Source organism: Populus euphratica, unplaced genomic scaffold (genome assembly GCF_000495115.2).
Source record: "Populus euphratica unplaced genomic scaffold, PopEup_1.0 scaffold103.1, whole genome shotgun sequence".
In the NCBI taxonomy this organism is placed as follows: domain Eukaryota; kingdom Viridiplantae; phylum Streptophyta; class Magnoliopsida; order Malpighiales; family Salicaceae; genus Populus; species Populus euphratica.
In genome coordinates this window covers 41,404-54,967 of record NW_011499891.1, presented here as the reverse complement: position 1 = coordinate 54,967, position 13,564 = coordinate 41,404, and the positions used below count along the sequence as shown (strand labels likewise).

At 32.0% G+C, this 13,564-nt stretch overlaps 1 protein-coding gene across 1 annotated transcript; it reads left to right on the top strand.

Annotated features, from left to right (window-relative positions):
- The first annotated feature begins 6,849 nt into the window (after positions 1 to 6,849).
- On the top strand, positions 6,850 to 9,412 carry FRA8 (Exostosin family protein). Its single transcript, XM_011034000.1, has 4 exons — positions 6,850 to 7,579; positions 7,671 to 8,035; positions 8,184 to 8,434; positions 8,557 to 9,412. Exons 1-4 carry the CDS (start codon positions 7,276 to 7,278, stop codon positions 9,017 to 9,019), a joined length of 1,383 nt encoding a protein of 460 aa, XP_011032302.1. The 5' UTR covers positions 6,850 to 7,275; the 3' UTR covers positions 9,020 to 9,412.
- The last annotated feature ends 4,152 nt before the right edge of the window (positions 9,413 to 13,564 follow it).

The window sequence follows — 13,564 nt, the reverse complement described above, 5'->3', positions numbered from 1 at the left end:
TTTGGATTGCATCGACATCTCTTTTCTAAGTTTGGCCATCTCTTTGTCCTTTCAATTTTAGTTCTTAAATTCATCAATCAATCCTTTCATATATATAATAGGCCTGCATTTAAAATGAACATTTACCATAATCCTTTCATTTATATGATAGGCCTACATTTAAAATGAATATTTACCATAAATTAAAGTTATCTTATACTATTAGATATATTATTATAAAACATGCTTTAGTTAAGGAGTTATTGATACTTCAAGTGCAAAACGATGACATAAAACCTTGATAAAAATGCACTTTTCAGTACTAATCAGAAGACATCAATATTTTGGTCGTGTTAAGAGACCTTTTTTCCACAATAAAATTTTGATCCATCATAATTTTTACTGATGTGATTATTAGTGTTTGGGAAACTCATTTTTGAATATAGTAAAAGATATAGTATCAAAGTCTTGTGACTTAGATATAGTGTTTAACAAATTAATTCGATTGATTTGAATTTTATTTATATTTGTATTGATTTTGTTTTTTCAATTTTATCTTTCAATATTAGGTTGATTGAAAATTAAACTTAATGATTTATTTTTTTTCCATGAGTGTATCTCTGTCTCATGATTTAGGTCACTCCAGGTTGACTTGAGTTCTTTTTTATGTCCTTTTTAATCGATTTTTCATAGTCAGCTACATCATTCGACATTAGATTTATTGAGGATTGAACTTCATAATTTCTTTTCAAATTATGTTTTATGAGATTATCATAATCTCATAACTCGGATTGTGGGTTTAACAAGTTAACATAGTTAACTCGAGTTTTTTTTTTATCTTTTTCCTAATTAACTTATTTTTCATCAATCTCAATCTTCAACAATGAGTTGATTAGGAATTAGGTTCAATAATTTGTGTTGGCTTGCTTTTTATAAGGCTATTTTCATCTCATTATTCATGTCACGAGTTTGATGGGTTAATTAGGGTTGATTTGAGTAATTTTTTTTAATTTTTTTATCATTTGTTTTCTTAGTTTCATGTTTCAACACTATGTTGGTTGAGAACCGAACTTAATAATTTATTTCAATTTGCTTTTTATTAGATTATCTTGATTTCATGACACAGGTCGCTGTTTTAACAAATTAACCAAGTTGACTCAGGTCATTATTTTGTTCCTTTTGTATTTATTATTTTTTTTAATTTTTATCCTTTAACATATGGTTAATTAGAAATTGAGTTTAGTGTTGATGTACTTTTTCATGGACTTATCATGGTGTCATAACCTAGCATGTGGATTGGTGAATTAATTTAAATTAACTTGAATCAATATAATATATTGTCGTCTCATTATTTATAAAATAATTCATCTTGAAATTTTGATTTCATCTATATTTTTACTAGTTATCCAAGTTGTCTTGGGATCTATAAAAAAAAACAATTCATATTGGGTTAATCCCCACACGGTTTAATTTTTTTTAATTAAAAACAATATTAGCAACACTTAGATATCTTTTTTTTTTACATTAAAAAAATTAATTCAACCCATAATTTAGCGCATGCCAATGTTCTAGTGATTTCTATGATATCAATAACTTAAACTATTTAAGGGCATCTTTTTATTTCTTATTTCAAACATATTTTAAAAACTATTTTTAAATGCAGTGCAAACACGTTATTGTATTAGTGTTATTTAAATCACTTGGTGAGTTATCATGACAACTTACTATCACGAAACTTGACCTGAACTATATTTTAAATTAAACAAAGTAAGAGTTGATCTGATCCAACCTGATTAATCCGACAAGATAATTTATGATTTTATTGACATAGTCAAAATTTATTATGACTTTAAAGATTAAAAAAAAAAGATTGTTTTTATCTTTTAAAAAACTCTTAAGACAATGTTATCAAACGAAATTTCTAGACTAGTATGCAATAATTGAACAATATTTAATAACTTCGTATTGTATTGAAGCATCCTTAATTAGTCATTTTCATTAATGGTTGCCTTCCATCTCATGCTAAAATCATAAACAACAACTATTTTAATCTCGAGCACTTACAACTTGTTTTTAAAATTCAAAAGTCATAATTATTATTTGCAATTCTCTTAAATTGTAAAATTATTAGATACAATATTCATTAAAAAGAGGAGAGAGAGAAAAAAGATCATAAACACTTACCAAAACTCTGATGACAAAACCACTAATACTATTAAAAAGATCTTAATGAAACAAATCCAATAATACCAAGAAAAGTTATCAATGGTGATCGAGATGGCCCCCGAGTGATCTAAAGAAAAGTAAGTTCTGATATTTTTGGATGACTCGTGTGACATACTTTTATCAATAATGACAGCCTTCCTTTGTATTGTTTAATTCATTTTAATAAAATCTTTTTAAAAATATTAATAATATTATTATAGAGTTTTGATATGCAAATTTTTTTTTCTTTTCTTTCTCTTTCTATAAGCTCTTTTTTATTTTTTTTATTGAATCTTGTATCCACAATTTAAAAGAGTAGTAGATAACACGTGTGAAATTTTCTACTATGTAATAATAATAATAATAATAACCCCTCATCTTCTCATGCCATTTTTTTGAAAACAGCTAATTGCAATGATTTTTCAATCCACATCGTTCTTGAACAAAAGCACATGGAAACATGGCAAAATGCTTCAAATTTGTTGGCAGAAAAGGCAACTTGCACAAATCTTTAACCAATAATTCACCTCTCTTTCACACATGGGAAGCCATGTGCCTGAGCAGCTCACAGTTCAAAGCAGCCCTGCAGTAGGGACAACCTTCCCAGATGTGTCGACCCTTTTCAGATTCAAAATGCCCTCTTTTCAATGCTTCCATGAGCTCTAGGGCATGTCAAAATGCCCCACAGGCTGGTAATTGAATGGCTATTTAGCTATCTGACATGCATGGCCAATTATTTAAGGATTTGACATTGTGCTATGCTCAGTCCTTGTGCATTCCGAAGGAATATAATAAAAATGGAGAGGATGGACCTCCATGTTCCTCCTCTCTGTTGGGCTCATTTCGATGGTCCCAGATGTGCCGATGACGGGCGCATATTTGATTTGAGTTGAATCCCGAAATGCTCTTTTGAGCTGTGATTTCAGGGATCAGGATAGGCTAGCCAGCAAGCGTGCATGCAACAATCTTAGCCTGTTTGATATTATGAGTTTAAATCCTGGGATTAGCATATAGAAAAATTATTAAATTTCTTGGAATATATCAAAACAATGTGGAGAATATATTCTTAAAATCGCCTGGTTAAAAAATTAATTTCAGTCGATACGGAGGCTGGTTTTGTTATGTCTTTATAGTGGAAAAAAACCCACTCAACAATTTTTCCAAAACCATCACCATTGGTGTCGAGTGTGCACTCCACATCACTGCAGAAGAAATTCTATTCTAAATTGAATTCAAACACTATTGCTAATCCTTCCAAGTTACCGGTGTTTGTCTATTAATGAAGCACTTCCAACAGCGGTCACCTAGGCCACAGTTCATATGACTTTTCACGACAGCAATCCATAATAAAAAAAATTCGTTGAGAAGATAAATTTAGATATAAAATTAAAAACTACATAAAAAATTAAAAATTAAAATAATAAAGATTAAAGTAGTAAAAACAAAATAGGGCAAATTAAGATTAAATAATAATAAAAAATTAAAAATTAAAATACTAAAGATTAAAGTAGTAAAAAAAAAATAGGGCAAATTAAGATTAAATAATAAAATCAAAAAAATTAAAATTTAATATGAGTATCAAGATTAAAAACTAAAAATTAAAAAAATAAAAACCAAATCTAAAAATAAAATAAACTGAAGAACAACACTTAAATCGAGAAGGTGAGGCATAAAAATAATAATAATAGGGTTCTTAATGTCAAATCAGTGATCCATTGAAGGCATACATCATTTAGTCATGTTTAAGGGTAAAATAGTAATTTTAATATAATTTATATATATTTTATTTATATTTAAATTAAAATTATGCATTTATAATATACAAATCATTTAAAATTCTAATTTTTTTTATATTTAATATTAATTATTTTAACAATATTAAAGTATAGATATATCCCTATCCCACCAAACAATAACAAAAAAGCTAAGATGATAATGAAATAAAATAACCCTCAACCAAAGCTTCTTGACCTCATGAGCCTTTCTGGTAGCTGACCGTGTATTTAAAGTTGAGAAGGCAAAAATGGCACTATGCTATGCCTAATTTTTATATATATATATATTTTAGTTTTTTACTGTTAATAAAAAAATAAAAAGAACCTATTGCTCTCGTTAGCCGAGCTAAATTTTTATTTCATTAAAGACAGAATAATGACTTAATAGTCACAAACTAAAGAGAATCCGAATATAGAGCTACAGTAAAAAAAACCCTTTTAATTTATTTATTATTCATGTCTAAGATTCGATATTGTCTAATTAAAGCTCCCCGTGAGGGTATAATTACGTCCGGGCCACCCCATGATAAGGACACTCATTTCTATTAACCCCGGAGAAAGCAAAGCTCCATAATTGCACCCATGATCAGATCGCTGCCCAGCTACATAATATATTTATATATATATTATATAGTTCATGAAATCCCTAGATAATATTTGTTACATCTTGACAATTTTTACTGGCATGCACCATGATGTAACCTCGTCAACACATGCACTTTCCTTTGAAAAGGATGAGGATAGAGTCGAACTCGATCGTGTTAGTTGAGTTGCAGTTGCTTTGACACGAAGAGAAGCAGAAGAGTTCCCTTTAACAAGACGCCTTTTATGTCCTACATGCGAAAGCAGCCCATACACATATTATTAAACCACAGTTATTCTAGCTAGAATCCTCTTAAAGCCTCTGTATACGTACTAGCAGGCCAAGTGAAAGGGAAAAGAGAGAGAGAGGATGATGATAGCTAGCGTATATCAAACGCACCCAGGCCATGACTGTCTGCTCATACAATACAATACAAGCAACTTAATGATAATAATTAATTCCTTGTAACCAAACCCATAAGGACATCACGCATCTTCATCCATAGGGTATAAAACAAAAGATAAGGGCCAGAATGAATGATGATATTATTGAAGATAGATAAATCGAATAGACACTCGTTTATTTCCCACGTCTGTAGCTTGCGCCAACCAAAAAACAAAAAGATTTCAACTTAAAAAAAATAATATCTAGATTGTTGGATTTTTTATTTGACATTGTTATTAAATTTATTACAACAATTTAAATTTAACAACTTTTAACCCATCTAATTCTTTTCTCAGAATTCTAAACTGAATCGTTTGGGAGGAGTTATGTTAATATGATTTTGTTTACTAAGAAGATTCAGAGGAAGAAAAATTGATTCGGTTAATCTTAGATCAGGTTAATTTTTTATTTTATTACATAATAAGAAATTCAAAAATTAATTTACCCTTAACCCAATATTAAATAATAAAAAGAAATAAAAAACCCTATTATAATAAAGCCCATGCCTGACCTAATATTTTTATATTTTGTTTGCTCTTTTTTGTTGTGAAAAAACACATAGATCACTAGTTATTTATAACATGAAACATGATACTATACCCAGCAAACCTTAAATTAAAATACAAATAATGATACTATCAAACTATATAAAATAAAATTAATCTAGATCACGAGATGCTGTTTTTTTGAAATGAAATCAAAGTTGAAAAATATAAAAGGTGACGCAAGTTGATGGCAGGCTAATTTTCAAGTCTTGCACATAAAAACCACAAACATCTTCTTGCCGTGCACGGGACTTTCATAAGAAAGACCAGGTCGGGCTAAGTGTCATTAACTTTTAATTTTAAAAATATAATATGTTTAAATTACATCATTAATTTCAGGTTGAGAATTTGTATAAAAAACCATAATTATACCTTTGAAATGAATTGATTAAAAAGGAAAAAAGTAAGCTTAGTTGGGAATAAGAACTCGGATATTAAAACATAAAAGAAAGCAGATCTTGTCTTTAGAATTTAGATCGTCCAGAGTCAACAAGGTATGATTCTCTTCGGCTGCAGCATCGATGAGTTGAGGGAGCAAGTTTTATCCCGTGATTTCTTAATTTATTCTTTTTTTTCTTTTAATTCACCTATAAAAATATATTTGAATCATCTCATATATTATAAAATGATTTTACGAAATCACCGGTATGATTATTATTTTTTAAATAATGATATTGATATAAAATGAAACAAGCATACCTCCTTTAATAGCTAGAATAATCTTTCAACAATCTTTGACAAATAGTTATTTATTTCTTACGTTTTTTTTAAGATATAAGAGAGTCTTTATTTATTTATTTATTTATTTCCGTTCTTATATTTATTTTTTCTCAAGCTAAAAACGAAAGTGATAACAAACTGCCCTTTAATTAAGCCTATCAAGTGCATGTAGTTACTGGTTTCCATATTTTTGTGGATGTCCACAGACTTGGACCCACCTTGTTTGGCAATTAACCCTTCATTAATTAACTCAAGCTTAAGACAAGCTAATCTAGCAATACGAGGTGCTCGGCCCCTTTTTACCCTTCATTAAGACAGCATGCAGTTTTAGATCTCCAGCCAGTTTGACCTCGAATCTAGGTAATTTGAAGTGTAAGCCTGATTGTATTTTAATAAAAAAAAAAATTAACTTGATATGATCCGTTTAACCCGACAGCCTAATTAAAGCCGTTTATTTTTTTTCTTTAAAAAGTTTTTTTTACGTGATATTATTTTAATTTTTTGTAAAAAAAAAAAAAAATCCGTTGTCTAAGATCTATTATGAATTGAAAACTACGACAAAAGATCATGAAAATTCTCGAGGCTGTTTCAGTCAATCGAGTTTTCAAAATCTCGTATGGCAGACCAGGACAAGCATAGAGACCGAGACCTCCGCCTTGTTTCTTTCTCCTCCATCACCACCATATCACCTTCATACCATAATTATCTTTACCTTCCTTTCTGACAGAACCAGAACTCGACCAAACCCAATTAAAAATTCTAACGATTATTAGCCCTGAGAGAAAAAAATTGATGCAAAGACCGTATGCGTCTTGCACCTTATGTCATTGTTTATTGTAGGTGTAAAAACGAAATGCCACCAAACCTCAACACCTACAATCTCTGTCCCTTAATCTCCACTTCATTACCCCAATTACCAAGAATGAAAACCCCACCACAGCTGCATCCTAAAAGCCCCTTTTGATGATCTTCCTTAAAGCTTCTGTTTCATGCCCTCTTATTTTTTGTGGGTTTTAAATGAAACATGGTATTGGAGGGTAAAAGACCCACCATGAGCAATAACAGGAGGGGGTTTTATGTTAGAATGAGACTATTACACAGGCATGCTGGACTTCAACAAGAGAAGAAGAAGAATCTTTGTTTCAAATATTACAAATGGCTTCTTTGGTTTTCTCTTCTTCTATATTTCCTTAGCTCTTGCTTCTTCACCCACAAACCCATTCCCCTCTCCAAAACCCATGTCTCAAAATCTAAAACTGTTGTTTCCCGTGCCCTCTTTGAATCCTCCAACTCCACTTTCATTCAACAGGGCAACAACATCAATCGAGGTATGTTGTGATTATCGCTACAGAACAGCTCATTCATGTCTTTTAGACCAATGATTTTAATTGTTTCCTGCTTTGTTTTGTATAATTACAGGATTATTAAAGGATTTGAAGGTATACATATATGAGTTGCCATCAAAATACAACACGGACTGGCTAACAAATGAGCGGTGCAGCAGCCATTTGTTTGCATCAGAAGTTGCCATTCATAAAGCACTATCAAACAGTCTTGATGTACGGACGTTTGACCCATACGAAGCTGATTTCTTCTTTGTTCCTGTTTACGTGTCCTGCAATTTCAGCACCGTTAATGGGTTTCCTGCAATTGGTCATGCAAGGTCCTTATTATCATCTGCGGTGCAGTTCATTTCCTCTAACTATCCATTTTGGAACCGCTCTCAAGGATCCGATCATGTCTTTGTTGCCTCTCACGATTACGGCGCTTGTTTCCATGCCATGGTATGTTTCGAAAGCCTTTCAAAACCATCAAAAGTTTATGTTTCAAAAGCCTTTCAAAACCATCTAGAGTTTCGAACCTTGATGTTTATACCATCTTTTGATGTGTATTTTGATTTGGTTTTTGGCTATGTCTTGTGTTCTTGTTAAGGAGGAGAGAGCTATGGAAGATGGGATCCCAGAGTTTTTGAAGAGGTCGATCATATTGCAGACTTTTGGTGTCAAATTTAACCATCCATGCCAAGACGTTGAGAATGTCTTGATACCACCTTATATCTCGCCGGAAAGCGTACGGACAACCCTCGAGAAGTATCCGCTGACCGGGCGGCGGGACATTTGGGCCTTCTTTAGAGGCAAAATGGAAGTGCACCCCAAGAACATTAGTGGACGATATTACAGCAAGTAAATAAAAAATCAATTTCCTAATCAATCAATTTTCAAATTAGATAATTACTTAACTGCCCTTGACAATTTTCTGTTCCTTTATTTTTTTCGCTGATCTTATTTGTTTGAATTTGTTTCAGGAAAGTGAGGACGGTGATATGGAGAAAATACAGCGGTGACCGGAGGTTTTATTTGCAAAGGCACAGGTTTGCCGGTTACCAGTCAGAAATCGTCCGGTCAGTGTTCTGTTTATGCCCCTTGGGATGGGCCCCATGGAGCCCAAGGCTGGTGGAATCTGTTGCCTTAGGGTGCGTGCCGGTCATAATTGCGGATGGCATCCGGTTGCCCTTCCCCACCGCTGTCCGGTGGTCGGAGATATCCCTAACCGTGGCTGAAAAGGACGTGGCCAACCTAGGAACTCTGCTCGACCAGGTGGCAGCAACCAATTTGTCAGCCATTCAGAAAAACTTGTGGGGCCCAGACGTTAGGCGGGCCCTCCTTTTCAATGATCGAGTGCAGGAAGGCGATGCCACGTGGCAGGTCCTTTATGCCTTGGCGCAGAAGCTGGACAGGTCGTACAGAACCGTGAGGCTTCCAAACTAATAGTGGTTCGACACGTGGAAGGTGCTTTTTTGGGGACCCAAGTGCCAGCTAAGGAGGTCCGCTTTCGCCAGCTAAGAAACATGGAGCACAGCTGGATTTTTAATGTTTTTCTTGGACTGATCAAAGCTACGGGGATTTTTAGAGGGAACGAGGTGGGGTCAAGCTTATGCAGAAATTAAGTTTATTTGCAGAATTTTTTTTGTGGTCCCGTGACTTGCTTGGTGAGTTGGCTGACTGTGATTGATGGGGCCGAACGGTACATATAATTGTAAAGAAACACTGTAGATGATGGCGAGGTGTTTATATTTTGAGAAATAATGAGAGAATAAATGCAAAAATAGGCCCTGTAAATACTCTAATAAAGAGTCGAAGTCGATTGCAATTTACCGAAAACCGAACCCATCTCAAACCTACTATTTTATTTGTTTTTTGAAATCAAATTTATGTAATTTTTTTATTCATTTATATTTAATCCTTGACAACGTCGTGGTAAGTATGATAAAGAGCTGATATGACTTTGTTGATATTTATTTATATGACGGTCGCAGTACATTCATTGCAGCTTTTGAGATGTTTTAGCACCGGTGATTTTTGGTTTTTTTTTTTTTTATTAAATCGGTGGTATTTCTATGCGTCAAGATTAAGAAAGTTCTGCTAGCTTGAAGCCATTTTATGAGTAAATGCATAGCATTAAATACCTACCTATTAGATAGGGTTTAAAATGGGACATTTACATTAAATAATGTTAGAGCCCCAGATAGCAAGATGGGACCTTGTAAGAGTAACATCCCATGAGGTTAACGATAGCTAAGAGGGGCACGCACGTGAGTGGAAAATCTAATTTTAAAACTTTTTCGACTTTGGTGTAAAGTGCATTTTTCGATGCAAGGACAGGGGGGGTGACAATGAAGTGTTAAAAGACTCGGCAGATGAGGCGTGTCAGAGCTCTAAAGGCAATAGTGGGGCGGCAGTGGAGGGTGTCAGGTGGTGGTCACGGTTCACAGATACGCTGTAAACGAGCCACACCGGACATCGTTTCTCCTATTTCTTTAATGCCTAGAGCTGTTTGGAAGTATGGTTGCTGTTGCTTTTTAAATAGTTTTTCATGTCAAAATACATGCAATCAATATTTTTTTATTTTTTAAAAATTATTTTTAATATCAGCACATCAAAATGATTTGAAAACATTAAAAACATATTAATTTTGAAGTTAATAAACAAATGCATGAAGCTGCTGCCCAGTGGGCACTGCGAAGGTGTGCAATAAGTGGCGGACTTCAATTTCTGAACTGTTTGGTAGGCATATTTATAACACCGACCCATGGTTAACTCGGTCAGCTGGATCACTTTACATTATATTTGAAACTTTTTGAATTAAATTTAATTAAAAGTTTTTAATAAAAATATCGTTTTAAATAAAATTTAATATCTAAAAATGCTATAAAAATAAAAAAACATAATTTAATATTAAAATCAACTTTTTTTAAATACCCATCTACTTTTTTTAAATAAGATGGAAATAATGATAGTAATATAAAAATAAATTGAATTTTATCTCTTTCAAATATTTATTAATTATATTCAAATAAAATAATATAATTTTTTTATTTTTTTACAAAAACAATATCATTTTTAGGGGCTTGAAAAAAACTCAAAATATCATTCCCGTAAAAGAAAAAAAAAATCAGTTTCTTCATTTACCCATCCCGGACCAAGGCTACCCGAGGCTGGGCCAGGTCTTTTATTAGGACGTGTTGAATTCCTATTTGAGTGTCGCAAATAAATTAGTCATGAACGGAATAAATACAAAAAAAATATATATATATTAAACAAAAAAATGCAAATAAATGAACAATTTTATGATCCAATTAAGCAATTCTCAAAGATGAAGGGAACATAAATGACATGCTTGTTTGGGCTAAAAAACCAACTCGTCGAAACGGGGAAAGACTGTCGAAGAAGACAAGACATCCTACTAACTAAGCCACATGAAGAGGGAACGTCGCTATTGCCTAACTGGATCAGCCCGTCATCGAACCTAAAGCCTAAAGAGACTCACAAAACCATAGTTTTAGATAATTAACCAACTCATTAAGATTCTATTTAAAAACGCGATGGAAATCCATGTTTTATAAAAATTTAATTTAAAAGGACAAGACATCTATTCTTAAAAAAAAAACAAGAAGAAAAAGAAGGACTGTATACTTAAGGAGGAAAGGTGAACATCTATCCTCTGCAACCTTGTAGAAAAAGATGATAATGGGAAAATAATGCTGTCAGTGTTTCTACTGGAAATCAATAATGGAGATTAGAGATAAAAGTCTATTCTTTTCGAACATTCAGCTAACTAAAAGAGTACAAGACAACAATATTTGATATTTCACTTAAATTACAGGCACGAGTCAGTTTTTTTTTTAATATAATAAACAAAATATTCAAGTTTTATATGATTATTAAATATTATTAAACTTGGCTCAACCAATTAATTTTAAACCTTCTAATCAGGCACGATACATATTTCACTTCAAACTAAATGTTATAGAAGTTACTTCAATATAACCTCGTCAAGTTAACCAATTCAAAAACTTAACTAACTTGTAAAAAATAAGTAAAAAATAAAATAAAAAATAAATAAAAGATAAAATTAATGAATAAAAAAACCTCTTTATCTAACTTTTTATATAACTTGAGTTTAAAACTAGATTATATAATAATTATTTTAATATAATTTAATTAATTTGACTGAGTTAAAGATAACTCAAATAACTAATAAAAAATAATGAAATTTTTAAAAAAGTAATCTTAAAACGTAAAGAAAACAACTATAAAAGGTAAGGTAATGCTGGTAATTTAAAAAAAAAACCTACGCCTCATCAGCGTCTGTGAGGCTCAGGTTTGAAGACCTTTTTTCCCAGTTGCATGCAGGTTTCTAGGTTCATGTTTTATAAAAAATTAATTTTTTTATTTAATTTAAAAGGACAAGACATCTATCCTTAAAAAAAAAAGAAGAAGGACTGTATACTTAAGGAGGAAAGGTGAACATCTATCCTCTCGCCTCATTCGTAGATAGTAACTTGACTAAATCAAAGATAACTAATAAAAACTAATAATGAAGAATATAATTGAGAAAAAGAATAATAAATTTGAAAGAATTAAAAAAAAGAAGGAAAAAGGTTGAATTTAAAAAAAAAAAAAAAGCTCAATTTCACGTGAATCTTCATAAGCATTTTAAGCTTATTATGGCTGGTCTAAGAGTATGGTAGTAATTTTTTTAAAATATTTTTTATTTAAAAATATATTAAAATAATATATATTTTTATTTTTTAAAAAGTTATTTTTAAATTAATATATTAAAATAATTTTAAAATATAAAAAATATTAATTTAAAGTAAAAAAATAAAAAAAATAAAATTTTAAAAAAAGTAATCTTAAAACGTAAAGAAAACAACTATAAAAGGTAAGGTAAGGTAATGCTGGTAATTTTTTTAAAAAAAAAAAACCTCCGCCTCATCAGCGTCTGTGAGGTTCAGGTTTGAAGACCGTTTTTCCCAGTTGCATGCAGGTTTCTAGGCGTGTCGTCCTCTTATTGAAGTGGCTTTGGTGCTTCAAAGCTTGTAAGGAGGATTTTTTGATGTCTGTTGATCATGGCTTGGCTCTTCTTTCATTTGAGGCTCCTCTGCTGCCCCGAGGCTTTCTTCTCTTGCGATGTGGCTCTTTTGTTTGATAGGAGGGCGGGCATTCCATCAATACTGCATTCCATTATGGTTCATTAAATTAAATGCACACTCGCTGGACGTGTACTTTCTCTTCTCCTTTTGGTGTTTTGGAGGCTGCCTATTTTTATCCTGGGTTGCATTATGACGATTGCCGATTTTGTTTATGGTGTGACATTGAACGGTTGGTGTCTAGCAGCTTAGTTATAGCCTCCCAGATCTCTTTCTTCTCCTTTTCCAGTTATGGTTATGTTAGGAATTGACCACAATTGGGTTTTACTTATTCTTTGGTTTCATTGCCATTTGTATGTGGATTTTATGGTTTTCTCGTGCCTTCTTGTTTGAGCGGCTTCTGACATTGCTTCATTCTTTGATTTCTCTGAGAACCATCACAACTGAGAAGTCATTGGTTTGCAGGAGATTATATAAAAAATTTCATCCCTTTTTTCTTGGTTTTGTTGATGTTGGTATGCGAGTTTTTTTGTTTTTTCATGTCCCCTTATTTGAGTGGCTTCTGACATCCATTTGTACTGTGATTCTTTGAAGGCCATTACAATTGAGAGGTCATTGGTTTGCGAGAGGGTATATATCTTTCCTTCCTTTTAGAAAAAAACACTCTTTTTTATACATTGTTTTTTTTGTTTCACACTGCTTTAGTTTCTGTACTTTGAATCTTTAATCTTGCGGTTGCTTTTTTTTGGTCGAACACAAGTTTACGTAGGTGGGAGAAATCAATTGTGGTGGTTTTGAAACACTTAGAGGGGATAAAACACACTCTTTTATTTCAAGAACAAAGCTTACAATAACATAAACAAAAGCTTACAACAACCCC

Excerpts from the sequence above, each read along its gene's own strand:
- FRA8 (XM_011034000.1), top strand. The coding sequence starts at position 7,276 with ATGGTATTGGAGGGTAAAAGACCCACCATGAGCAATAACAGGAGGGGG. Across the intron at positions 7,580-7,670 it reads GGGCAACAACATCAATCGAG|GATTATTAAAGGATTTGAAG; the intron begins GTATGTTGTGAT and ends GTATAATTACAG. Across the intron at positions 8,435-8,556 it reads AGTGGACGATATTACAGCAA|GAAAGTGAGGACGGTGATAT; the intron begins GTAAATAAAAAA and ends AATTTGTTTCAG.